The sequence below is a fragment of the Gorilla gorilla genome, chromosome 12 (assembly GCF_029281585.2).
Source record: "Gorilla gorilla gorilla isolate KB3781 chromosome 12, NHGRI_mGorGor1-v2.1_pri, whole genome shotgun sequence".
Taxonomy (NCBI): domain Eukaryota; kingdom Metazoa; phylum Chordata; class Mammalia; order Primates; family Hominidae; genus Gorilla; species Gorilla gorilla.
Genome location: NC_073236.2, coordinates 113372440 through 113399362, shown reverse-complemented (window position 1 = coordinate 113399362; position 26923 = coordinate 113372440). Strand labels below are relative to the sequence as shown.

Sequence of the window (26923 nt, the reverse complement as noted above, 5' to 3'; positions counted from 1 at the left end):
GAAAATGAGAAGAGGAGATAGTCGCAGAATACAGGAACTCAGGAGGAAAGGCTCAGGTCTCTACAGTTTAGCTGCAAGACTAAAGCTGGGATTTCTTTCTTTGTCCTCTCTAAGATGTGACTCCTAAAGACAGCATCAACAGCAGAGCCCAGAATCCAGAGTCCTCCCTGGTGTCATGCAGTGCATGTGAGTGTGTGCAAACACATGGGCACTTGTGTACACATGTGTGTGCATGTGAGTGTGGTCAGGGCCCAAGTCACTTTCTCTCCAGAGACTAGGGCAGGCATATGCTGCCATGCAAGGGTCTGGAACACCGATTTTGTGCTGCTGAGAGTGGAGTGCCCATGAGGTTAGGGATTCATTCCATCTCAGCAACACTGGGAGCCTGGGGAGGTGAGAGGAACGTTGAGTAAATGAGCTCCCTATACCTGCCCCTGGGCCAGTAAGGCTCCTGTGTGGGCAGCTTCTGCAGAGCCCTTGGTATAGGGTGGGGAGAAAGAGCTGAGAAGGTGCTTGGACAGCGCCTGAACAAGAGGATCAGGTGCTGCTCGGGGTAGAAGTTGACATCAGGGTAACATGGAGTCAGTGAAGAGGAAAGAAGTGAACACTGGCTGAGCACCTGCCACATGCCAGGCACAGGGGTGGGTGGCTCGCAGGTGCACCTCACTCAATCCTGGCACTTCTGTGAGGCATCCGTGAGCCCCATCTCACAAATGGGGAGGGGGGTTCCCAATAGCAGAGCTGTGAGTGGAGCCTGTGCTCTGTCACACAGCACAGCTTCCTGGCACATTACTGGGGGCATTCTGCAAAAAGCCGGCAGAAATCAGAGCTTGGTGGCAGGAACTAGAGAAGTGGGCAGAGTGGCTCAGAGGGCATGTGGCTGACCAGGGCCTAGTGGAGGTGGAACCGTTGGGGCAGAGGGTCAGTGGGAGGTGGGGTTGGTGGTCATTCAGGCAGAGCCCCCATACTGATTCCCTGAGGAGGAACGGGGTAACTTCATGGCAGATTCTTAGGGTCTTAGGAGTGAGTGTCACAGCAGCTGAGGCCTGAGGTCCACACTGCCCCTGCTTAGAACCATCTGACCCCCAGAGTGAGGACAGGATGAATGTGGGTGAAGTCCCAGAGAAGCAGGCCAGGCAGGGCAGGGCTGGGGGTGGACCCGGGCCCTGGAGAGAGAGGTGAGGAGTGCCCAGAGGATCTCCTGGCATCAGCCTCCCCTCCATCCGTGGAAGATTCCAGCCTGGGCTGCCCGGGGCCTGCCTGGGCTGAGGCTGTTTCCTGCCCACTCACTCTACCTCCCCGCAGCCCCCAGCAGGCCTTCATTTCACCCCATCAGCCAGGGAGCGGCTGATCCCCACGCCGGACCCTAACGGTCAAGATGGCCGGTGAGACACTGCTGCTTGCCAGCAACAGGGTTTTCCTCTTGCTCATTGTGGCTAAAGCAGGAACAAGAGGGAACTGTGGATATTGAATACCCTGATCTATAAGGGGATTGGCCTTCCCAGGAGAGGATGGAGGGCAGGGAGCAGATGCAGGGGAAGCCTGCCTGGGCTCCTAACGGGGTCAGAGGTGAGGCACTGACACCCCTTCCCCGGTGTTGTCCTCTTTAGGGAGTAGGTGTTTTCCTGATAAAAGGTTGGCCAAGTCCCTTCTGGAGAGCTCTCTGGCTTCCTCCCAGAACCCACACTATGTGACAAGGGTGAGATGCAACATCTAGGGCTGCGGGGCCAGCTTCCAGATCCCCCTCCTCACCTCAGCACTCCTTGACCCAGAACTCACTGGCCCCATATGGGCAGCCAGGATTAAGCTACAGAAAAACCCCAAGTTCTTGAACCCGCTCCACCTTCTCCTCACCAGCAAATGGCCCATCTCTAGAATTTTTCTCAACCCCTCTTTTCCACAACCAGGCCTGCTGGCTGCATGGCTAGGCCTGGCGGGAGAAGGTGTAGCAGCGATGCCTGTCCCCAGTGTGCTCTCAAACCTGGACTGGCAGCCCCAGTGGCAGCAGGGAAACTGTGCTCCTGCACACTGCCCCTGCAATGCAGGGTGGGGGCGCCTGGCTTCGGCTGTCACCCTCTCCCAATTCCCAGTCCTGGGGTGAAGCCCCTCCTTTTGCTCCCGCTTCTTGCTGCTGCCCTGGGAGGGGCCACACGAAGATGGGGAGAGGTGGGGAAGCCACCAGGCTGTGAGGAAGGGTCGGGGGAGGCCTCTTATCTCCAGATTCCTGGCGCCCAGGGCTCTCTGGGACTCTAAGCTCTGCAGAGCCCCCATCAGCACCCTGGCCCACTCTCTTAGGACTGAGTGAGAAACTGGCTCCGTGTTGCTACGCCACCCCAGGGAGGTTGCCTTCATGGCGGTTGCCTTCGTGGCTGCTAAGGGCTCCCAGGATGTTGTTTCCCATGGATGTGACCCACAGGTCCGGAGTGTCCATGGGTCCCTTAGGACATCAGAGTTGGAGGGGAAACAGATTTAACTTGCTGAACCCATTCCTGTTACTGACCTACAGGGGCTAGTGACATGCCCAGTGTCACTCAGCCAGTGAGTGGCACAGTCAAGATGGGACTTAATGGGCCTTAGCTCTCCTGATTTGGGGCCAGCATTCCTTTCCCTGTGACTGATGGCTCTTGTGTGGCTTCCAATCTTGTTCTCTGGAAGCTCTTTCTTAGAGCCCGGCTTCTGGTTTCTGGACCAGCCCTGCCAACCTCTTTTCTGAATGGAGACAGTCGAGGAGGACCAGGTGGTGCCCACTGAGTCAGCATCCCTTCACTCCCCATCTGAGCACTGCTCCTCTTCTCACAATTTCCAACCCGATTCCTGACTCTTTGCATTGTTGTGCTACAAGAAACCTGTTTGTCTGTCACCAGCCTGGACATGGGCAGCGCTCAGCACCTCCATTGCCACCTGTTCCTCTGTGATCCCTCCGGCTCTCCCAGCAGCAGGGCAGGGGGATTTCATTGCTATGTCCTTCTTTGCAGGTGAGGAGAGAGGGTCAGAGACTTGCCAAGGGTCACACGACTAGTAAGAGGCAGAGCTAGGACTCAGGCCTGGGTCTTCTGATAAAGAGCCAGGAGTCTGAGGGGACAGGCTCTAAGCTAGCCTGGGGCTGCCCCATGCCCGTGGCGGGCCTGGAGTAGACAGTCCCGCCATGTTTGTTGCAGGCCTGGTCACTTTGACCTTGTTACTATTTCTCATCTGGCTCCCAGGGTTTCTGAAGCTTGTGTGTGTGTGTGTGTGTGTGTATGTGTATGTGCACACGTGTGCACTCATGCACCTGTGTGTGAGGGGTGCTTAAGGGGATGTGAACTCATTCAAGTGCAAAGGAGAAAACATATTTGTCCCATAAAAGTATGTCAGTTCAATTACACTAATTTAGAACCTATGGTTTCTTCAGCAGAGGGACTGAGTAAACTTTACTTGGAAAGGAAAGCGTGGAAGGAGCTTACAGGGATATGTTTCCAGTGGCACGGAGGGTCCCTTCTCAAAACACACCCTGGTCCTTCAGATGCACCCTTGACTTACTGGCATTTAACACATAATTCCTAGTGACTTAGGAACCCATGGACAACATCTTACTAGACTAGCCCAGATTCTGTCCCCTTGGTCTCTAATAGTAATACAATTGCATTTTCTGTTTTGTAAAAATAGTGCACGTGGAATGAGCTGTCCTGGATCCAGCTTCCTGTGATCCATGGGTGGCAGGACACTTGCAGGGCGTGACGCTGGATTCTGGGGGTTCCCGGGTACCCTCCCTTCTCAAGAGGGAGAAAGACCAGGGCCCAGTCAGGATCTTTGGCTTCACTCTGGCAGGAAGAGCCGCCCTCTCTTGGGCCGCCTCACTGGGCCAGGGTAGAGGTCAGGCTGCCGGCACCTGGTGGACACTGCTGGGTCTTGAACCAGAGAGGCCAGGGGCCCTCCTATCCCCATCTCCCCTTCTCTGAGAAAGGCAGGAGATCTAGCCCCATCCCTGTGTTAGAGCTCCACCTCCCTCAGGGCCACTGGGGAGGCCTTGGCCTTGCAGCTCCATCTGAGTCCCCTGCTCCCTGCCCAGTGACCTCGGGGGTGGACGGCTGGGTGGGGGGCTACAGAAACATCTTCCCACCCCTTGGATGTCTCTCCAGAAGCTCAGCCCTGTACTCTGAGCCCAGCTAGGCCTAGAGAGGCCTGTCAGTAGGACCAGGCCCCAGGTCTCTTCCCCGTGTCTTGGGAGCAGTGGGCAGCCAGAGGGGCCCTGCCTGTTACCTCCGGAAGCTCTTCTCTCCTGGGGGCCGGGAGCTGGGCCGGGAGCCTGGGAGCAGTCCATCCGTCTCTTGGCTGTCCTTCTCTTCCTCTTGAAGAGACTCATCTCCCAGGAAGTCCCCATCGTCCCAGGAGCCCACTGTGCCGTCAGTGGCCTGATACCGGACCTCCACGCACAGGCTGGTCTGAAGGGAGGGAGGCGGTGGTGAGCAGCTGGGATGGTGACAGCAATCTCCACCCCATATATGTGGCTGCTTGGTGGTGTTCACACAGCGCTTCCACACCCTTGCCTCACTGGAGGAGGTCAGGATGGTATGATCCCCTCTACCCCATTTTGCTGATGAGAAAACAGAGGCTCTGAAAGGCTGACTTGTGCAGCCCGGGTCAGCTTACTGGGCTCTGGCTCCAGGTCCCGCTGCTGGTGGTTCCACTCCTCCCTGGTGCTCAAGGTGGAGGGGCCTGGCCTGCCCAGGACAACTGAGCCTGGACTCACCCCCTGAGTCCACTGTCTACATAACCGAGAGTGTCATTCAGCATCCCCATGATCAGGCCACCTCCTCTCCTCAGAACAAGGGCTGCCTGCAGGCATGAGGCACGGCCCGCCAGAAATTGGCTTGTTGGAAATGTGACAGAATGAGCTGAAAGTGGCCTCCGGGAGAGGAGCCCAGGGCCCAGGCTCACACTCACCCTTCCTACCCTGGAGAGGGAGGGAATCTTGGGAGCTGCCCTAGGGTTTTCCTCTGGGAAAAAGTAGAGCACTCAACTGGGCTCAGGCTTAGCAATGGAGAATCATGATTGGGCTTCCTGCTCTGTGTCCTGGGGCCATTACTTTCTTGCAGCTCTAGTTTCCCCCCAATGCCCAGGGATTACCCTTCCTCACTGGTCTAGAGGTGACTTGTTCTTGTGCCCCAGACAGGCGGCCCTCACTCAGTGCTTGGATGCTCCAGCACCCAGGCTTAGATTTCCCAAGGGAAGGGAAAGGTGCACATATTTTCTGAATCCTCACTGTGCTAGGCATCATGCTAAGATGCTTTAATATACACTCATTTGATGTTTTCAACATTGCAACCTACCTTACCTAGCATATCAGGAGGTTAAGTTACTTGCTTTAAGTCACACAGCTAGGAAGTACTGGAGCTGGGATCTGAGCCCAGGCTGCCTGACTCCAAGCCCCATGTCCTTTCCATGGAACAAATGTGACCCTCTTGGTGGAACCAAGTATGTTGTTGTGGGAAAATGGTGGTCTCTGGCATTGGAAGTCCTGGGTCTCTGTGCTGGCCCTGCTGTCAACTGTGGCCGAATCCATTCCCCATCTAGGACTTCATTGTTCCCATTCATAACAATGGGTAGTGGAGATGGGTGGCAAGTGGGCTAGGAGATCTGTGAGTCCTTTCCTCTGCTGACATCTTAAGTCTGATTCTGAAAATCCAGGGCGTGGGCTGTGCTGTCTGTCCGTCCCTCGCTCACTCCCCAATTCTCGTACTCACTTCCCACACTACACTCTTCATCCAGGTTTCTGTGTTCTCCTCCCAGCCCGCCTTCCCATGGGTGTCCATACATAGCTTATTCTGCACCCCTTCTCCCCTTGCTGTGGTGGCTGAGACCCCGGTAACTTTAAGAAGCCCTCCCTGCCCACCCCTGCCCATGGGAGAAGAGAGTTCCTTCTGTTCTAGCTCCCTGTGGCTGCAGTCCTGGCTTCTGAGGCTGTTTCTCTTGGCCACTACATAGGGCCATATATTACACAGGACCCCATTGGGGGACCATGGCACAGCCCCATTTTATACATGGGTAAACTGAGGTCAGGAAATAATAGCTAACAATATTATAGATTTATTGTGCATATCTGTTCTAAGTACTTTCTGTGTATTGTCCTTTAATCCTCAGAATAGTCCTGGGAGGTGGATAATGTAATTGTGCTCACTTTGAGGTGATATGTAGCTTGCCCAAGTCACACAGTTAGTGAGCAGCCCAAGATTCATACCCAGGGTCCCTGTTCCTCACCATCATGCCAACTGCCCACGAGTGGCCACGGCTGAGCTCAAGAGGACTGAAGAATCAGAGCAGAGCCTGGGGCCAGGCTGTCCTGGTAGGGTTGCTTCCTTCTTTGTTAGAACATGTGTCAGGTGCCTCTAGACTGTGCATCACTAGTGCATGCGTGCTCACACAAAAGTGCTGGGATGTGACAAACAATAGGAAATGAGGTCCCTGCCCTCCCAGGGAGGACCCAGGCCAGATGTGCAGAGTGAAGGTCATGCCCTCGAGTGCCAGCAGGGCTCAGTCTGGCCTTTGGATGACAAAAGGAGCCTCTTTAGTGACTCCTGAGCTGGTTCCAAATGGAAGGACCGGTTGGTGCATTCCCACCATAGGAAGGGCAGGGGTGCCTACTGTGGGGCAGCAGACCCTGCCATGCCACAGGGCCTCCAGCCATGGCCACAGATTGAGCCATTCCAGCAGAGTCTGACCTGAGTCTCCTCCTGCCACACCTCGCCATGCATGAGAGGCATTCCCCAGACCACTCCATGTGTGAGGCAGGGAGAACAGACCCCCAGATGGCCCCATATGGGAAAGTCCAGGAACTCCCTGGGGCATACCCACCTTGATGATAGCATTGTTGTCATCAATCAGCGTGTCAGTCACCTCCACATGGCTCTCCTCTACCACCTTCTGCAGCACCATGCGGAAGGTCCCGATGAGCCTGGGGATGGCAGAGGGGGCACGGTGGTAACATGGAAGAGACCAGGGTGAGGAGCAAGACTGACATCCCAAGGGCTGTGACTGCTTGGGGAGGACTCAGGTGGGCTTGCTCCAGCTCTGGGCTGGGCTGGAGAAGGTGGCCCAGGAGCCAGGACTGGTTGCAGCCAGGGCAGCATGTCCCACTGTGGATGGTTGTTTGTGGGAGGCCCATTTCCTTGGGAGAGCTCCAAGGGGCAGTGAGCACCCTTAGGGGATGTCTACAGACTGCGGGGAAAGGTGCATGAAATCCAGCTTTAGCTGAGCCCTTGCAGAGAAGCTTCCAGATGCTCAGTGTGGAGGCTGGGAAAGGACCTGAGTTTCCTGGATGGACAAGTAGCTCCTCCGGCTTCTACCCGCCTAACCATGACCAAGGTTTCCAGCCCACACCAACAGCGCTCACTCATCCATTCCACATCTGCAGCCTGTAAGTTCCTGGATGGCAGGAACCTGTGTGATGGCAGAGCCCATGGAACTGCACAGCAGGGGAGAGGCGGTGCAATGCTTTGGTTAACAGCACAGTCCTGGCATCAAAGAGACAGGGATCTGAACCCAGCTCTGACACTGACTAGCAAGCTACCTGCTTCCTGGGCAATTTCCTTAAGCTCTCTCAGTGCTGGTTTTCTCATGAGATGAGCTGATAAGCCCTACTTCACAGAGTTGTTGTTGGAGGACTGAATGAGATCATCTGCGAGTGTTCTTATCAAAGCCCCCAGCACACAGCCGGCACTCCAAAGCAGTCCGGTTTGTTGTGATTCATGTACTGCCTCTAAACTGTGAACCTCTCAAGGGCACGGGTGGTGCTTTTTATTCCAGCCTCTGTTTGACATTTCTAGCACACTAGAGATCTCAATATCTGCTGGCTGAATTAATGAACAACAGTGGGTGCCCAATAAATGCTGATGGAGTTGACTTCAACCCCATTGCACCCCACAGTCAGAAGGCTGTTTGTTGCTCTGGGAGAGAACAGGGAACTCAGACAGACGTTCTCACATGGTGCTTCCACATAGAGTGGATTAGAATACACACATCATTTCTAGCTGAAGGCACAAAGGCGAGGGAAGCATCCAGGGCGTGTGAGAGCTGGAAGGGACCTTGGGCATCATCTGATGCTGCCTGAGATTTATAGAGGAAGACAGTGAGGCCACGGAAGGGGAACGGACACAGCTAATTAATGGTAGATCTGGGTGAGGTGAGGTATCAGATGAATTCTGACTCAGACATGCTTGATGTCTATACCACCCTGAGGTCTGTGGAGGGTGAACATTGATTTTTTAAAAATCTTCCCATCTGTGTGAGGGGAGGAAGTGGTAGGGGCAGCCGTGAGGAATGGATATGAAATGCTCCCCTTTGGAGCTCAGAGCCCAAACCACCATTGTGCCCCACCTCCCTGAGGATGAAACTGACCACGCCACTCCTTCACTCTAAAGCTGAACTGGGCTTCTGGGCTCTTAGAGCAGCCCCATGGAAGCCTTCTTCCATAGCTACATGCACCTCTCCCCAGCTCAGGCAGTGCCCCAGAGACAGAAGTGCTGGGCTGGGGGCCAGGAGCCCTGGAGCTGCTGCCCCTGAGTCTCAATTTGGTCTTTATAAAATGAAGAGGGAAGGGGACTTTTAGCTTCCGTACCATGTAGACATTCTAACAGTAGACCACGGGCACAAAGGAATACACTCATCTTTTTGCAGCCTCACCCCTTTTTGTTCTAAATCAGTGGTTCTCAAACTTCAGCATGAACAGAATCACCTGGAGGGCTTGTGAAAACACGCACGGCTGGGATATACTCCTCTGTGGATATGCTGGAAAATGTGTCACTGGTGGGAGAGGAGAGGTGCTCATCTGTAGCTTTTGTTGGTTTCTGAGATATAAATACTCCCGCCATGGCCAACTTCAAGCTTCTAATGTGAAGTCACCAAACTGGGTCCACCGGACTTCAGTTCACACCACTGGCCCCGCCCCCAGGGCTCTGATTCAGTGGGTGGGAGAGGGCCTGAGAATGTGTATTTCTGACAAGTTTCCAGGTGATGCTGAAGCTGCTGGCTGGGGAGACACTTTGAGAATCCTTGCTCTACTGTTACCCTTTGTGGATGGCTATTCAGCTGCCTTGATTCCCCTAGGACCTGTCGAGCACCTGTTGAGCGTGGGGCGATCAGGCACATCTTTCTCCAGAATTAGATGCCTAAGAACAGCAAAGGCAGCTCCCCCAGGATCCGCAGAGGTGCTGCAATGTGACAAGACACTCCCAGGGGGCAGGGTGGAGCTATTCCCCCTGCAAGTGCTCAGAGAGGCGTCTGGTTCCTTCTAGGCTTAACCTGCCTGAATCTCAGATCTTATACTTGGGAAGAACCTGAGAGACCTTGTCCAGCGCCCCTTCCAGGAGGAATCCCTGAAACAACCTCCCTGACATGTGCTTTCAAGTCCCTGCTAGATACTCCGGTGGCGGTGACAGTGATGGGGCTGTCACTGGTAGTCCATTCAGCCACTGCCTTAATCACACAGTGTGCTGAGCGAGATTGGCCTCCAGGCAAATCCCCTACTCTTCATACCCTGGTGCGAGCCCTGTCCACATGCAGACTAATTCCATCCCTAAAGGGAAGCAGTGTAGACAGTGAGGAGCCTGGGCTCTGGAGTCAGACAGATGTGGGCTCACTCAGCAGGACCCAAGGGAGATTCCACCTCCTGGCAGCGGTGTGGTTTTGGCTCCTTCTGCTATAGCCTTCCGACTTCCACCAGACAGTGGTGAGGAGACTGCTCATGTGAAATTCCTCTACCAACACTGGCACTGGGATGCCAGCCCCTCCTCCCTCCCTAATAATGAGCAAGGCTGGCCATCTGGAGAGCCTACACATCTGGAGAGTCTCCTTTGCAGGATGGGCTTCAGGGGCAGGTCCAGGCTGTCCCCCACCCTTCAAGCTGTGCATAGCCTCACACAGCCAGAGCTTGTCTATGGCCTGGAGGGTGGGACTGGGACGCTAGGAGCTTGCAAGATTAAAGGAATCAATTTGCCACACCCCCAGGAGTGGCTTGGGGGGTTTTAACTCCTAACAGTTCACCCCCAACCTCTCTCAAATAAAACTAAAAATTATATTTTTTGACATGGACAATTGATATTATCTCAGCCTTATGTAAAGTATAAAGAAAAGCAGTTTTATAAACCTTGACTCTTTATACAGGTCTGTAACATACCATTTAAGCAGAAACACAGTGCTTGCCATGAAAACAGTTTCAAAACAAAGGCCCTGGCACTGCTTCTAGGATGCCATCCCTCAGCCCGTCTTCTATAGATATTCTTTGGGAAGAAGCTGGGACAGGAAGAGGTAGGAGGAGCCCCTGGCTCTGGCCCTTGTGGTGACCCCAGAGGCAACCCTGCCCGCCGCAGCTGGCCTTTGTGCATCCTGGCTGCACACATAGTAGGTTCTTACTCCTCTGCATGGGTCAGCATGGAGGAGCTGCCTGGGAGAGTGGGTCCCAGGACGATTGAGGAAGGGTGGGCTCATATGCTCCTTAGCTGAGTCATTTCCCTAGGAATGGAGTTGTGAGGCCATGTGTTCTGTGGGAAGGAGCACTGGCCCGGGCATCAGGAGGCCTGGGGTGAAGACCTGACTGTCCTGAACCTGCTGTGTGACCCTGGACAAGAGGCCTCTCTGGGCCTCAGTTTCCCTGGGGCTGTCAGGCAAAGGATCTGGGGCTAACTCCATGTCCTCTGACTACTTGCCTTACAGGGCCATCCAGGTCACCATGGCAAAGAGGACACCCCTTACAGGAGGCTGTCTGGCCCCACGAGGGGCTGGGTGGCTGGGCAGAGCTAAGATCCCCACGTAATTAGCTGGCAGGAAGAGGCCTCCAGCCCAGATGGGCCCACAGACTGATCACAATAGAGCGGCAACTGGGCACCAGAATCCTGTCAATAATTCATCACTTTCCCCTGGGAGCCCGTGTCAGATGTCCTGGGCCCTGCCAGGCCTCTCCTGCTGTCCTGGCTCCTGAATTATTCAGGGCCCCTGGCATCCTTAGCGGGCAGGAGGCTGGAGGCCAGGCCATGGACCCTCAGAGGTCCCGGACAGGCAGAGCTGGATGCACAAAATCTTCTGAACCGAACATTTCTTTCTCATGGGGAAGCCCAAGGTTCCTGGACGCAGGTCTTTGTTCCAAACAGGGCCAAGCAGACCTGGAGGTCTCCTGGTTTCTGCCTAGGATGCCTCCTTCCTTCATACCATGTCTCTGCCTCCTGGCAGCCTCTAGAACCACTGGGTGAGGGGCCAGTTTCCAAGCTGCTCTCTGCTTGTAGGACAAGTCTCTCTCTCTGAGATGGCAGTGATGGGATCAGGCTCATTTCTCGTCCTGGGCCCCACTCCCCCAGGCAGCTCCTCCATGCCTCTTTTAACTCAGTTTCCCCAAACGCATCAGTCATGTGATGCTGAGTGTCACCCTTGAGTGCCCTGAGTCCTTCAGAGAAGAGGGGCCACTCCGATTCCCTCTCAAAGGCTCTCCCACCTCGTATACCTACCCTCTGCCTCCTAACACCACAGGGGCATTTATTCATTCTTTTATTCCACAAAATAATCAGGGGCCTGGCATGCGCCAGGCACTGTCCCCAGCAGTGGCCATGGCTTTGCTCATTGCTAAGCCTAGTGCAGACCCCAAAGACCCCTTCCACTCAGCTGCCCCATGAGAAGGAGCCTGGGGTCTGAACTGGGCCATGTGGGGGTTGAGGGCAGTGGCCTCATTGCTTCTCTGGCCTGGCCCAGGCAAATGCCAGGATGGGGAGACTTGAGTCTCACATCATTCCAAACACCTCTCTCCCACTCTGACCCCCACAAGCTGGCCTGTGTCAGCCTGGGCCTGTGCTCTCCACAAGGGGACCTCTTCTTTCCCATCTCAGCTCTGCAGCCAGCAGCGCCCTGGGCATTCTCTAGGCTTCCAAAGAAATGGCAGAACCTCTCCCACCAGGCCTGGGCCTCCCCTTGTGGGGTTTCCTGCCTTCTCTTGGATGGGGACAGGGAGGGAAGAAGAGGAGAGTTAGGATAGGAACTATCCCCCTTTCTGTCTTCCTTCTTATTGGCACTTAAGAACATTTAATACAGGCTGGGTTCGGTGGCTGGCACCTGTAATCCCAGCACTTTGGGAAGCCGAGGCAGGTCTATCACCTGAAGCCAGGAGTTCGAGACCATCCTGGCCAACATGGGGAAAACCCTGTCTCTACTAAAAATACAAAAGTTAGCCAGGCATGGTGGCATGCACCTGTAGTCCCAGCTACTCGGGAGGCCGAGACACGAGAATCACTTGAACTCAGGAGGCAGAGGTTGCAATGAGCCGAGACTGGGCCACTGCACTCCAGCCTGGGTGACAGAGTGAGATTCTGTCTCTGAACAAAACAAAAACCAAAAACACCTAATAGAAGCTGTAACTTTCAACATATTCACTGCATGGTATTCAATTTCCCGATTTCCCAAATACTTCTGATTTGTTTGTAGCAGTCTTTTGATGGGCTCAAGCGTTTCCAGCATTTCAGTGGTTAGGCTGGTGGCTTTCATTATAAATGATTTAACAATGTCTTCCATGCCCTCAGTTTCCACCATCACTGCTCAAATATTTTGGTTTCTGGGAGTTGGATTAGGAAGAGAAGTTAACAGACATGCATTCTAGCCCTGGCTCTACCATTGTCTACCCATGTGACCTCAGGATCCCCTCTGAGACTCGGTTTCCCCTCCTGCACAGCTAGGGCTGTAGTGGCTGAGCTGTAAGGCTCCTGGATGCTTTGGCACCTATGGTTGGGTTCCTTCAGGGGCTCTCAGGTGCCCTCCCTGGTGCTTGACTTCCAATTCTCCTTCCTTTTTCACACCTGCTTGGTCTGTGTGTGAGCCTTCCACTTGTTCCTGTTTCTCCTGTCCTCATAGGTCACACCCTCATGGTATCTCACCCCAGGGAAGAAGGCTCTGCTTCACCTTGGGGGCCCCTGGTGGGGGGTGTCTCACCAACCTTGCTTGTGGGTGCCAAAAGCAGCTGCCTGAATGGTGTGATGCCATGAGAGGCAAAGGGAAGGCCTTTGTGCCCTAAACATCCTCCCTGTGGCCCTGATAGCATGCCTGAAATGCCCTTGCCCCATACTCAGCTGAGATTTTGAAAGCTCCTAATAAAACCCACAGAATCAGAGACTCCTTGGAGCCCATATGGTGGGGCCTTTCCTGACTCAGAAATCCCCTCTACAGCGTGGTCCACTCTTTTCTCACCCTCACCCAGTGGCAAGGAGCTCACTACCTCCTAAGACAGCACATTGGCTGGAAAATGCTGGCTATCTTTCAGTTGTCTGCTGTCTTCCAGCAGCCTGTTCCTCATCCTGCCTCTAGGTACACACCTTTCTTTCCTCTTCCTGTGGCAAAAAACCTTCTGGGAGGGTAGGGGCAGGGACTGTGCCTCAATACCTCATCTCAGTATCTCCAGTGACTAGCATAGTGTCTGACTGGCAGAAAGCATTTGTTCACTATATGTATGATGAGTGACTGCAAAGTTGGGTGAAAAGATGGATGGATGGATGGATGAATGGATGGAAGAATGAAAGGATGGATGAATCGATGGAAGGAAGGATGATGGATGAAAGAATGGATGGATCGATAGATGGATCAGTGAATGGAAAGATAGAAGGATGGGCCAAAAGTGGTGGCTCACGCCTGTAATCCCAGCACTTTGGGAGGCCGAGGAGGGTAGATCACTTGAGGTCAGGAGTTCGATACCAACCTGGCCAACATGGTGAAACCCCATCTCTACTAAAAATACAAAAATTAGCTGGGCATGGTGGTGAGCACCTCTAATCCCAGCTACTCAGGAGGCTGAGACATGATAATTGCTTGAACCAGAGAGGCGGAGGTTGCAGTGAGCCGAGATCAGGCCACTGCACTCCACTGTGGGCCACAGAGCAAGACTCTGTCTCAAAAAAAAAAAAAAAAAGGAAAAGAAAAAAGATGGAAGGATGGATGAATGGATAGATGAGTGGATGGAAGGATGAATGGAAAGGATGAAAGGGTAAGTGGTGGATGAATGGATGGAAAGATGGAAGGATTGGGTTGATGAATGAATGGATGAAAGGAAGGATGGGTGAATGGATGGATGGATGGATGGATGAGTGGATGGATAGGATGAATGAAAGGATGGACGGATGAATGGATAGATGGATAAATGGGTGGATAAATGAATTGATAAATGGATGGAGGGATGGATTGATGAATGGATGGATGAAAGGATGGAAGGATGGATGAAAGAAAGGAAGGGTGGATAAATCAATTGATGGACAGACAAATGGATAGGCAGATGGATGAATAACAGGAATGATAGATGGATGGATGGATGGATGGATCAATGGATGGATGAATGGATGAATATGTCCTCTGTGATTTTCCCTTTCAGGCTCTCATCCATTTGTTATAAGGTAACACTTAAAGTCCCTTTCCTCCTGGAAACTATAGGGTGGTGCCTACAGGAATTCTCTGCCACCAGTATCAGAGCAGTGGACTCCTTGTCTCTCCTGCTCAGATCAGAAGTGCTTTAATTCTATTAGTATGATTTAGGATGAGGCCTACTTTTCTTTTGTTTGTAGTCTCCTCCCACTGTTGAGTCATTCTGAGTCCTCAGTGAGCTAACACCTCCACACCTTCTTGGACATGTTACAGTTAAGCCATGACCTCCAGCTTGTATAAGAGCAACCGATTTTTTTTTTAAAGAGATGGGATCTCACTATGTTGCCCAGGCTAGCCTCAAATTCCTGGGATCGAATGATCCTCCCGCCTTATCTGCCCAAGGACCTAGGACTACAGGTGTGTGCCACACCTGGCTGTAATTTTTTTAACCCAAGATATTACTTAGCCACTGTTCCAGCGTGTTCAAATCCTTCTGAATTCTTCTCATGGCCCAGAGAGAAGGATGACAACTACTTTTATTGAACACCTTATAGTGATAATGCTCTTATGGCAGGTGTACTTCACTTGTGGAGTGCAAGCTCCATGAAGGTAGGCACCCCGCCCTCTGCATCACCTAATTCAGTACCTGATACACAATCGGCGCTTAGTAAACATTTGTTGAATGAGTGAGTGAATATCTATCTCATTTAATTCACACAGCTGCCCTTTGAGGTAAATACTTGTCCTTTTCACACATGAGCACATTGAAATCAGAGAGGTTATGTAACCTTTCCAGGGTCACACAGTAGATGACTGACCTGAGTGTCTGAGATCAGGCTTGCCTGACTCCTAAACCACCACCCCAAACTGTCAAGCCTGCCCTCAGGGCTACAGAGTGTCTCTTGGAGGAGATCATCAGCCCCTCCACCTTTCGCCTCTCCAATGGGTAACTATACCCCAGCGTGGCATTGAGGGAGACTTAAAGAAAGCTTTAAGTCTTTAAGACAGGAAGCTTTGATGGGGTTGGAGACAGCAGGGGTGATAGGAGGGTGGAGTGTTCTTGGCTGACAGCAGCTGGGAGAACTGGGGGATTCTGAAGACAAGAAGAGGGATCAAAATGGGGATCAAAGACCAGCCCAAGACTTCTTCGGTCTTTGAAGATCAATCCAGGGCAGGTTGGGAGTGTAGGTCCCCCTTTTAAGCCCCAAACAGAGGGTAGCCCAAGGAGAAGAGCAGGCTCCCAGCCTGTCCACGCCCAGCCCCTCCTGCCCCATCCCACACTTACTTGTTGCTGAAGACTTTGCTGTAGTTGAAAACCTGAATCTCCAGCATCTCATTTCTGTCGATGCTGCTGGCCACTGGCCACCGAAACGTCTGGGGAGAGAGGGACAACTGCGGCTTCGGTGGCAATAACAGGTAGGAGCCGTGGGGTGTGGGAGGGGAATCTCTGGTGGGGATCTCCAACAGCCAGAGTGGCCCCTCACTTGGGCCCAGTGCTCCCCAGGGACAAAGCATTGAAACCTGGAATCTCATTTAGTTCCAACAACCACCTTGTAGAGCCGGCATTGATGCCCACTCCTCTTTCAAAGATGGTGCTCAGAGATGTTGGAGGACCTGCCCAAGGTCATGTGGTAGGTGAAGAGCCTGGACCTACCAGGACTTTTGACTCCCTACACAGCGCTGCTTCCATGGCCTCCCAGCTCCTGAGGGGGGTTGGGAGAGGGTGGTGCAACCAGGGTGGTGGTCGGGTCCCAGGGAGACAGCAAGGAATGTGGGTGTGAGCCTGGTTTTTGGTGGGTGTTGAATGGAGCTGTGAGCTTCCAGCTCTCTCTCATCAGAATCACCCTGACTGGCACAGGCTCTGCCCCAGACTCCTGTGTTGAGTTCAAACCACTCCTCACTCTGCCAGTGGTAACATCGGGGACAGGTTTGAGCTGATTGGTGTTATTGGAGTCAGGCCCACAGCCTGTCCCCAACTCATTGTTTCTAGATTCACCCTTACCACTTCTTTGTTCCTTCCTCCCTAACTTAATGTTAATGATGAGTAGGAATTTGATTGGGATTTTTCCTGGTGCCCTAGAAGTGGCAACAATGGCTCAAAACAGAGGCTAAAGTGGCCCAGTGCCCCATTCTGTAAAAAGCTGCCAATGGGCAGAGCCAGACAGCTTCCTAGGGCTTCCTCAAAGGCCCTGTTACCTCCAACCATCACCCAGCCCACCTTCCTGGGATGGGAAAGAAGACTGGGCAAGGGAAAGGTGGGAGGAATTCTGTCCTAGGCGTAGTGTTTTTGTGGTACTTCTTGGGGAAACAGCTTATGGTGATTAGATACCGCAAGAGGGGCAGCGTGGCATGCAAATCCCCAGTGGCATCTGCAGGGGAGTGGACTGGCAGGAGACCTATAGAGCACAGCAGGGCAAGGAGCCCAGCCTGCCACTGTTGGCTGTGGCAAGTCATCGATTTGCGCTCCATTGGCCAAGTGGGATTGAGTGATCTGAGGACACTTTCTCCATGGGCTGCCCACCAGGGGAGGATGTGGAGGGCCTCAGCAGGGGTCCCTGTCCCACTCCACATCCTGAGCCACAAGCATGAGGGAAGGAGGATGGCCAGGGGTGAACAGGATGCCAGACTGGAGTAGGAAGCCCTTCTGGACAGGACCAGACAGCGCTGAGGTCTGCTCAAGACGCTGTGGAGAGACCGTGTCAGGGAGGATTTTGACAGATCTGGTAGAAGGCAGTGACTTTTTATTTTTTAGTTCCATTTTTATACCCTACCAAATTCAGACTGCTCAATAGTCCAATAATAAATAATAATAGTGATAATCGCTGCCATTTCTGGGGAACTTTTTCTTATGCAGGGGTCTGAATGCTCTATGTGCATATTCATTCATTTAGTCTTTCCAATGGCCGGAGAGGTGGGTAATGGCTTCTGTGCTCTATAAACAAGGAACTCGGCCTCAGAGCAGATGCATGACTTGGAGCCCTCTGTTGGTGGCTGAGCAGGCCCTGGGGAGGAGGCTTCTGTGAGCCCACCCTGCACGTTTGCCATTCCCAAAGCAGAGATTCCTTCTCCCAGCCTGGGGACTTGGAGGGCTTGGGCACACTGGGCCAGCACCGCGGGTCACTGCCCAGTGTGGGCAGGGCCTGTCTCAGGAAAACGGCCTTTGTGACATCTCCCTTCAGGACTGGCAAGGGAGGACCTGGCCTTGGCATGAGAAGGAGGAAGAAGCAGAGGAGCGGGAGAGGGGTCTGCGGGGTGGGGTGGGGAGGGTTCTGAGCAGGGCCTAGGGAGGGCTTTAGAGGCGAGGTGGGCACAGGGCGGAAGGGTGGGCTGAGAGTCCCAGGAAGTGGAGGCAGCCCGGCCCACAGGCCTCATTCAGCGGCTGCAGCTCCAGCTTCTGGATGCCTCTGGCAGCTCAGCAGAGTGTGTGGTTTTCTTAATGAAGCTGCTTTTATGGGGTTGCAGGGAAATAAAGCAGCCCAGGAAGGCCCAGCTCATCAGCCAGGGCGCTGTGTGGGAGTTGGGGGGCCGTAGGAGCCACCGAGATTCGGTTTACTGGGGATGAAGAGGGGAGGGGTGATTTGTCCCCCTGAGGGTCTGTGGGTGGGATTTTGGCATTGGAAGGAGAGAAAGATCAGGAGAAAAAGGACATGACTTTGGAGATGGCCCTGTGAAAGGGAGGTGGGGTGTTGAACGGTGGCAGGAGGCTGAGGCTAAGGGACCTGGGGAGGGAGGCTGCCTGGCTGCGGGGCGAGGGCCAGTTTGTTGAGTGAGAGTCGGGGGTCAGGGAGGGCACAGGAGACAGGGGGCTTCCAGGACCCCTGACAGCAGATGAGAATAATCAGGGGAAGCGTGTGTAGGTGTGTGGCTCAGGTGCCCTTTCAGAAATTCGTCAGCCGGGTCTGGGCAGTCCATGCCTATGTCAGGGGGGAATGTTCTTCTTGGAGGCTTTCCGGGCGAGGGAGAAGACAGGGTCCTCACTGAGTCACAGCAGCTTCTTCGGTCTCTGACTTGCTCCCCCCTTACAGATTCCTTTCTTTCCTCCCCTGTCTCCCTCCCGCATTTTCCACCCACACGAGGCTTTCCCCTCATTTCTTTTCCTTCCCTCCCGCATCATTCCTGTGCTTTCTTCTCACCACATCTGTTTTCTTTCATCAGTTTCTCTCTCTGTCTCTATCTCTCCCCTTGTCTCTGTCTCCCTCTGTCTCTCTCAGGGGTTCTTCATCTTGGCTGGAACTGCAATCCATTCCAGAAGCTTTTAAAAATCCCAAGGCCCAGGCCTGGAGACTGATCAAGCCGGCACCTCTAGGTGGGGTCCCGGCATCAGTGTGGGGCCTCGGAGGGTGACGGGTCTCTTGGCTGGAGGGAAGTGACTCAGGGTCTGGGACTGGGGGTTACTCCCATTTGGCCTCCCTGGAAGTAGAGGCGTGGGCTGTAAGGAGACTTTTTGGGTTGAATTTTCCTCTTTTTATCTCTCCTTTGTTAAAACTTTTCAGTGGCTCCTCCACAGCTCCCTGAAAGAGGTGGGGATTCCCTTTCCTAGCACCCAGAGGCCCCCTTGCTGTGCCCAGACAGCATTTCCAGCCCCATCTCCCATTGCTGACACCTTCCTTTGCTCAGGCAGCATCTGTGAGCTCTGGGCACCTCACAGAGCTCCAAAGGACATGCCCACCCTTTGCTTCTTTTTTGTTCTTCTGACAACACTGAGGCTTGTATCTCACGCAGACTGGGAGTCTCCGTGGTGTTGCAGAAACTCTGAGTTTGAGTCAGGAGACTTGAGTTCTAGCCCTGGCTCTGCCACTCACTAGCTGTGCCTCAGATTCCCCATCTGTGAAATTGGGGGGGTGACAATATCTACCTTAGAGGGCTATTGAGAGAATCAAATGGGATCTCACAGGTGACAGCAGTCGTAAATGACACAGCACTGCAGAATGTGTTTAGTTTAGATCTTCCCAGTGGGAACTCTGTGCAGGTCTGCAGCTGCCTTGTCTCCTTGTCATGCCACCTCCCTCTCCCTTGCCGCCATCACTTTCCTCTTCTGCCTCGGCCTGTGGATTTCACGTGTCTCTTTCACTGCATCTTCTCTTCCCTAATTTCATTTTTCATTGTCTCCTTATTTTTGTGGTTATGTCCTTTCCTCCATTTGGGGTGATATGCTGAGAACACAGCAAGACGAGATGAGGACTTTGAGGGTTTGGGAGCTACACTCCTCTCCTGACTATGGTATTGAACTTGTGAGCTATTAGATTGAAGGAAAGGGGGCTGGGGGCAGTGGCTCATACCTGCAATCCCAGCGTTTTGGGAGGCCGAAGTGGGCAGATGATTTGAGGTCAGGAGTTTGACGCCAGCCTGACCAACATGGTGAAACCGTGTCTCTACTAAAATACAAAAATTAGCCAGGTGTGGTGGTGCATGCCTGTAATCTCAGCTACTTGGGAGGCTGAGGCAGGAGAATCGCTTGAACCTGGGAGGCAGAGGTTGCAGTGAGCCCAGATGGCACCATTGCACTCCAGCCTGGGTGACAGAGTAAGACTCCATCTCAAAAAAAAAAAAAAAAAAAAGACTGAAGGAAAAGGGCTTCTGAAGGAAGAATTTCATCTGGGTAGCACTTAGTACTTCCAGAGCACTTTTTACCCATGACCAGGCTCACAGCAACATGGCAAAGATGTGCTCCTTTTACAAGTGGGAAAGTGGAGAGGCGAGAGTTGCCCGCGGGCACAAGGCTGGTTGGTGGCAGAGGCAGGATTCAAACTCAAGTCTCAGGACGCTTAGTCTGGAGTTCAGTCCTCAGGGCTTAATCCACTACACTGAATCCTCTCCTGAAGCCTGGTACTGCTGGGGGACTCTAGCAGTTAAGCCAAACACAGTCACTCAAGATGTCACGAGCCAGCAAGCCCCATGCTGGGGGCGAACATTTGCTGAGCACTTGCTGTGTGCCAGGCTCTGTGCATGACGCTGTGCAGAACGCAGGGATGCAGGGTTGTTTCTCAGTCCTGGGGATGGTCCTGGATAGTTCTGGAGACAGACACAGACCTGGAATAGCAGCCTGGGATAGGACTGTTGACAGAAGCAAGGTGGTAGGTATACAGATAGGGAGGGAAAGAGGGCCTCTGTTGGAGGGGGTGGTCTCAGGAGCCCGGGGAGTGCTGAGTCCTGACCCAGTTTCCTGGTCTAGGCTTAGCCCTGACCTGGCTGGTGCTGGCCGGGGCGCAGGGTTCTGCATCCTATCAGCCCCAGTGATCTAGGACTCTGCAAAAAAGGTTTCCCTGATGTACCTTGGAGAATGATCTGGATTATGTCCAGCTTGGCCACTGACTGGGCCTGGAACCATCCTAAATCAGCAAGGTAGCATCCTTAAAGGGACAGGGCTATAGGTTTGGGGGAAAATATTGAGATGCACTACAAAGCTTTAGAACAGGGGTCCCCATATCCTCCCGGGCCACAGACCAGTATCAGTCCATGGCCTGTTAGGAATGGAGCCACACAGCAAGAGGTGAGCCGCGGGTGAGCAAGCATTCCCGCCTAAGCTCCATCTAATGTCAGATCAGTGGCAGCATTAGATTCTCATAGGAGTGTGAACCCTACTGTGAACTACATATGCAAGAGATCTAGGCTGTGCACTCCTTAAGAGAATCTAATGCCTGATGTTCTGAGGAGGAACAGTTTCATCCCAAATCACCCCCAGCCACCACCATCCCAGTCTGTGGAAAAACTGTCTTCCACGAAACCAGCCCCTGGTGCCAAAAAGGTTGGGGACTGCTGCTTTAGAGTACAATGGAAAGAGACGGATTTGCGAGCTTAAAGGCCTGGGCTCAGTATCCCTAGTGTGGCTCTTTCACTTTCCCAGGGCACAAAGGCTGGGTCTCTCTGTCTCTGTCTCTCTCTGTTTCTGTCTTTGTCTCTGTCTCTTTCCCCAGCTTCTTTAGAGTTGTGAGTTAAATGTAGGATCTCAGATCTCAGCTGGTCTTCTTGGGCAATTCTCTTCCCCGCTCTAAGACCTGTTTCTTCAACTGCAAGACAAGAGGGTTAAACTAGATGATCTCTAACCTTAGAGATCAAGGTGATCTAAAGTCCCTTTAGGTGATCTCGTCTGTGCCTTGCCTGCTTCCTTTCTATCCAGGCCACAGCAAAGGGCTTGATGTACCACTAGCCCTGCTGAGCCCACTTGGTCTGGGCACAGGCCTGCGGTGACAGGTGCCAGTCCTAGTGAATGTCACTGTTTTTTTCATTCTTTCACTCGGCAACATTTTCTGAACTCCATGCTGGGTGCCAGGCCAATGACGAACAAGACAGGTGCGTTTCTGGCCTCCAGGAGGTAACAGCCATGACTTCCTGGTACCAGCAGAAAGGGGCAGATAAGGCCAAACTCCTCTGCCCTGTCATCCCCCAGGCTGGAGACCTCTTCTTCCTCTTGGCTCAGAAGGCCCAGGGTCCCTCCTTGTTTGTAGTGGTCCATCTGCCCGCTAGACTGAGCCCCTTGAGGGCAGGGCTGAGTCTTGTCTACTTTACAAATGACCATAGGTCCTGGAATCAGATAGACTCGGGTTTAAATCCTGGTGTGGCTCCTTATCACCTAGGATGCTACCAATCCAGCAAGTTCTAGTGAGTCTAATGCTTGTGTCAAGCTCTCAGCCCATCTTGCCACACACTAAGTGCTCAGTAATTAGCAGCAGTTCTTCTTGTCATTGGCACAAGTACTATTGTTACTCTGGCCTCTCCCCTGGGGCCTGGTCCACACAGGGCCTGTGTTAGAGCCAAACCAAACTGGCTAAAGGTGGCTACTCCTGCTTCCCCAGGTCACAAAGGCTGGGTCTTTCTCTGTCTCTCCCTAGCTTTTCCAGTGTTGTAGGTTAAATGTAGGGGCTCAGGTTCCAGCCTCTGGGAAAGGAGACACCAAGTCCAGGCTCTGTTTCCACCCTTTGTTGTAGAGAGCATTGTCTTTCTTCCATGGCATCCTCCTCCCCACTCAGGTTCCTAAGCCCAGCTGCTGCAGCCCCTCTCACCCATGCCTGAGCAGAGGAGGGGCCCCTCCCTTGCTTGGAATCCCTTACCTAGTAGAGCTATGAGAGACATTTGCTTTCTTGTCTCTCATTTCATCTTTTTTTAGCCTTGTGACAGTCCCATGGGGCAGATAGAGCAGGGAGCATATCTCTCTTTTACAGAAGGGGAATCCAAGGCCCAAAGAGGTTCCTCAGCAAGGACTGTGGTGTAGGTCTCATGACTCCCAGGCCAGTGTGTCTCACTAAGCTTGCTCCGGCAGGCCCTGGGCAGAGTAAGGCGGAGAGAAGAGGCTTTCTGGAAAGTCAAGAAGGTTCAGGGGGATTTGAAAGGGCTCTTTCCCAGGATATTCTGGAACCACTGGCAGGCAGGTTCTTTCAGGGGGAAGCCAGGGAAGTTTACAACTTGTCCACTGGGTCTAGGGAGAAAGGTTAAAGCCAGGGTATGGCTCCAGGCTACCTTTGGGACTGGGCTGACCCAGGCCTCCGGGCCGTTCCTGAACAGGGAATGGGAGGGTGGCCTTCCTGCTTTGCGGGATGTGCACTGCTGACCAGTGGTGGCCAGGGCTGCAGCCACTTTGCCCAGGGAGAAATGGAGGCAGGTGGTGTGGAGAGACTCCAACATGGGCCTTGCAGGGGTGGTGGGAGTCAGGCCCTATCACTGTATCCAGAGAGGGCTTAGGTCTAATCTATGCATGAATTCAGAACCCTGGCTTGGCCGCTTCCAGCTCTATCACCTGGGGAAGGGTAGTTACCATCTGAGCCTAATTTCATCTGTGGATGATTTCAGAGATTGAGTGGAAGGGACATGGCTCGGGAAGCAGCTCAGTGCTGCTGCTGGGGCTGCCACCATCTTCCCATGGGGCTCCCAGGTGGGAAGTGCAGGATGGCCTGAGCATTGCAAGTCATTCTGCATCCTTGCTCCCCACCCCACTAAATGCCAGTAGGCTCCTCATTGCAACAACCAGAAACTTCCCTGTCTCCCCAGTGGGTGGGCAGCACTTTCCCCGGGCAGGAGCCTCTTCTCCCCATCGCGTGCCCTGCTCTCTGACCCTAGTCATGTGCTTCTTCCATAACTGCTTCTGCCCCGCCCCAGTCTCTCCACACTAACTCTGGCTACCCCATCCCTAAGCTCCCATACAAATCATCATGGGGTGTTGAGCCCAGGTTCCTGCCTCTGGGATATCTCAAGCCCGGCCTGGCATGCACTAGATGCTCAGAATGTGGCCCCTTGTTCAGGGCCAGCAGAGACAGACTCTCCCCCTGAGGCGGGCTGGGCAGAGTTGGGAAGAGGAACGACACGGTGATTAACTTTGAATGTCATGCATACCTGTGGCTCAGGTGTCCAAGGCGCTGGGCATGGAAAAGGGTGGCAGTGCCCTTGGAAGGGGCATCAGGTTGCCCCCTGGCTGAACGCCTGGGCTGACATATCCCCTGGGAGTCTTGGGAGGAGGGAGTCAGATGCTGTGCCTGGTGGATTCGTGGGCAGAAGCCCAGAGAGGTAGGACTATGAGAAACTGGGCCAGGCTGCTGGCATCTTCTCCCAGCCAGCCCAGTGCCCTGACTGAGGAAATGGGGAGGGGAGGGAGCAGGCCGGGTGTGTAATGGGGCAAGCCTGAAGCATCTATGACAGCTGTCTCAGTGGGCAGCCATGATTCCACTCTCACCATAACCCTTCATTTTGTTCATCATTTCACAGAGACCTTCACACCCATCACCAACCACATTTGACAAAGATGGTGGCGGGTTTAGAAACTGAGGTCATTGTACAGCCAGGAGGGGGAGAAGGTAAGGACAGAAACTTCCTTAGCTCTAGTGATTCACTCTAAATGAGTGATTCACCTGTCCTGCGTAGCAGTGGGGACGTACCAGGGAGGTCGTGGCAACTGCGCCCTGAAGTGGTTGGGGAGGGTGTGGTGCTGGGCCGCGATGGTTGATGGCTGTGCCTAAGCCTGAGTGAGGAGCGAGGTTTTGCTCCCTGTGTCTCCAGCTCTGGGTCAATGGACACAGCCACATCGTGTGGCCCAGTTTCAGGAGGAGGGGGAGACAGCTGGTGCCAAGTGTCAGCCTGGTGGCTGCTCAGCCGAACGCCAGCAGCCAACCTCAAGAGGCACAGTCTGCTATGAGGCCCTTCCCAGCCCCCACAGAGCCAAGCGGGAGAGCCAACCCCAGGAGAGAGGGGGTACACTATTTGAGGGTCACTACAGAGCTTCCAGTTTGTGCTAAGATGGTGACGGATGACTGCTGGCCCTCACTCCAAAGTCAACCCTGGAAAAACTACAGCAGCCAGAGGGGAATATAGATTCTGGAAGCAGCAAACACATAGACGAAAGAATGTGAGGAGGTGGAGGAGGCCGCAGGCTGCTCGAGCTGGTGTGTGTGTGTGAGGATAGGGCTCCCAGCCCGGCCAGGTGCCGAGGGGACGGGCAGGGAGAGGGAAGCGTTGTAAGTCCTCTCACTGCTCCCGGGCACCCCTGTGGGATGGTGTCGCCTGCTCCTTTGCTGATAAAATTGTGACAACAGCCCAGCTGGAGTGAGGATTGAGAAAAATCGTTGTCAATAGACCAGCAGCTCACGTCTTTTCTCATGGCACCCCCAGAGCTGTTGCTGAAAATCCAGACTGTCTTCTGTTCCTTATGCTTCCCCTCAAGGTCTGGAGATGGCGCCCTCACTCACGTGGGGTGCTTGACAATGTTTCCCTGGTGACTGGGGCTCCCACCTCAGTGCCCGGGGCTGCCCTGCTCTTCAACTCCTGGGGACTGACACAGACTGGCCTTTGCGACGTCCCCAGCACTCGCCTGCCTCGTTGGGCCCTCAGCTGGTGGCTCACATTCAGGTCTACAGCACCTGTGAGCTCTTTCTCCACAGGGAATAACAGGCCCAGACCCAGCAGGGCCGTCGAGGTGGGCCAGGCTGCTGTTCCCCGTGTCATTTGCACATGGGCCTCACCTGTGCAGAGGTTTCTGGGGGGAACATGGGGGAGGAAGCAGCTGAGAGGTGAGGGGCTCAGAGCAGGCCGGTGCCTGGGATTTGGGGCCAGTGTGTGCCCGCAAGAGGCAGCGAAGGGTGGTTGTTCCCCTCTGGGCTCAGGGCTGAGGGAGGGGGGAGTCTTGGGCCTCCTACCTCATCAAAGTCAGCCACATCCTCACAGTTCTCCAGGACCCGAGAGTAGAAGGATTGCCCTGTGGGGAAAGAGGAAATAAATTCTAGGGTCAGAGCTGTCCAGACGACGAGCGTGGGGTCAGCCTCCTCATCCTGGGAGTCGTCCTAACAGCATTTGACTTGTCATGCAACATGGGACCTCGTGGCTTGCACACCTCTCCCAGGGTGAGGCCAGTCCCCATGCGGCTTCTTCTCTGACCCTCTCAGCAGCCTCGTGAGGGAAGCGGGTCAAAGGCCATGAGTTCCATGTTAGGAACGGGAATGCTAAGGCACAGAAGGCCCAAGCTGGTCAGAGTGGCTGTGGAAGGGGACCTCAGGCACTCTTTTCCACCACGCTCTTCCTCCACGGATCTCTCAGCCTCCTCTGCAGCCTCCTCAGCTCTGCTGGTGGCTCCAGGCCCTGCTGCCCTGAGCAGAAGCCTGGTATAGGGAGCGTAGCCCCTGCCTGCCGACAGGGGTCTGTGAAGCCCAGTCTCCTTCTGCAGCCACCCCAGGGGCTCCTGCCCAAATCAGGCCCCCAACAACGAGTCAGCTCCCAGACAGCCATTCCCCGTGGGCCAAGGGCCTTCCCCTTCCACCACTGTCATGGTTGTCCATCTTCCTGTCAGCCTTAGCAGAGAAGACGGTCTCTGGCTGTTCCCTCCTGGGCTCTATTCCTGCCCCCACTTTCCCCACTGGCATGGGAAGTAGAGAGTGTGTGAGATGGACACACATTGTCCCAGGCTCCCCCATCCATACGCCACCCAGTAGGGCATGTTGGGAGCACAGAGGTAAAGCTGCCCTCTTTGCTAGTCCAGTTGGAACTGGCCCAAGATGTGGGGAGAAATAAGTCAGGAGAGAATCGAGGGCAGGTTGAGGGGGCTCCAACGTGTGGGAAACACCAGCTAGTTCAGTTCACTTTGAGAAACAGCCGCTGGAGTCTCTGACGTTCCAGGCCATGTCCCGGGGCCTCGGGATAGAGGATGGACCAATGACAAAGGCACAGGCTCCCACCCACAGGTAGCTGATGGTCTAGAAGGGAGGCCAGGAGCCAACAGGGCACCAGTGCAAGGGAAACACCTTTTTTTTTTTTTTTTTTTTTTGAGATGCAGTCTTGCTCTGTTCCCAGGCTGGAGAGCAGTGGCACGATCTCGGCTCACTGCAACCTCCACCTCCTGGGTTCAAGCGATTCTCCTGCCTCAGCCTCCTGAGTAACTGGGATTGCAGGTGTCCGCCACCATGCCCAGCTAATTTTTGTATTTTTAGTAGAGACGGGGTTTCACCATGTTGGCCAGGCTCGTCTGGAACTCTTGACCTCAAATGACCCGCCCACCTTGGTCTCCCAAAGTGCTGTGATTACAGGCGTGAGTCACCGCGCCAGGCCTCCAGTACAACACCATTCAGTACATACTCCAAGGTACAGTTTCGCACAA

At 53.9% G+C, this 26923-nt stretch overlaps 1 protein-coding gene across 3 annotated transcripts in view; it reads right to left on the bottom strand.

Moving 5' to 3' along the window:
- The window catches only part of OTOF (otoferlin), a 101563-nt gene that overhangs the window by 54878 nt on the left and 19762 nt on the right, over positions 1-26923 (bottom strand). For all 3 annotated transcript variants that reach the window (XM_019020612.4, XM_055377603.2, XM_055377604.2), the window contains exons 2-5: positions 25473-25531; positions 15641-15729; positions 6832-6931; positions 4240-4421 (exon numbers count right to left, since the gene is read on the bottom strand). In XM_019020612.4, the coding sequence (XP_018876157.3) occupies positions 4240-4421; positions 6832-6931; positions 15641-15729; positions 25473-25531 (430 nt within the window). The remainder of the gene's footprint in view (positions 1-4239; positions 4422-6831; positions 6932-15640; positions 15730-25472; positions 25532-26923) is intronic.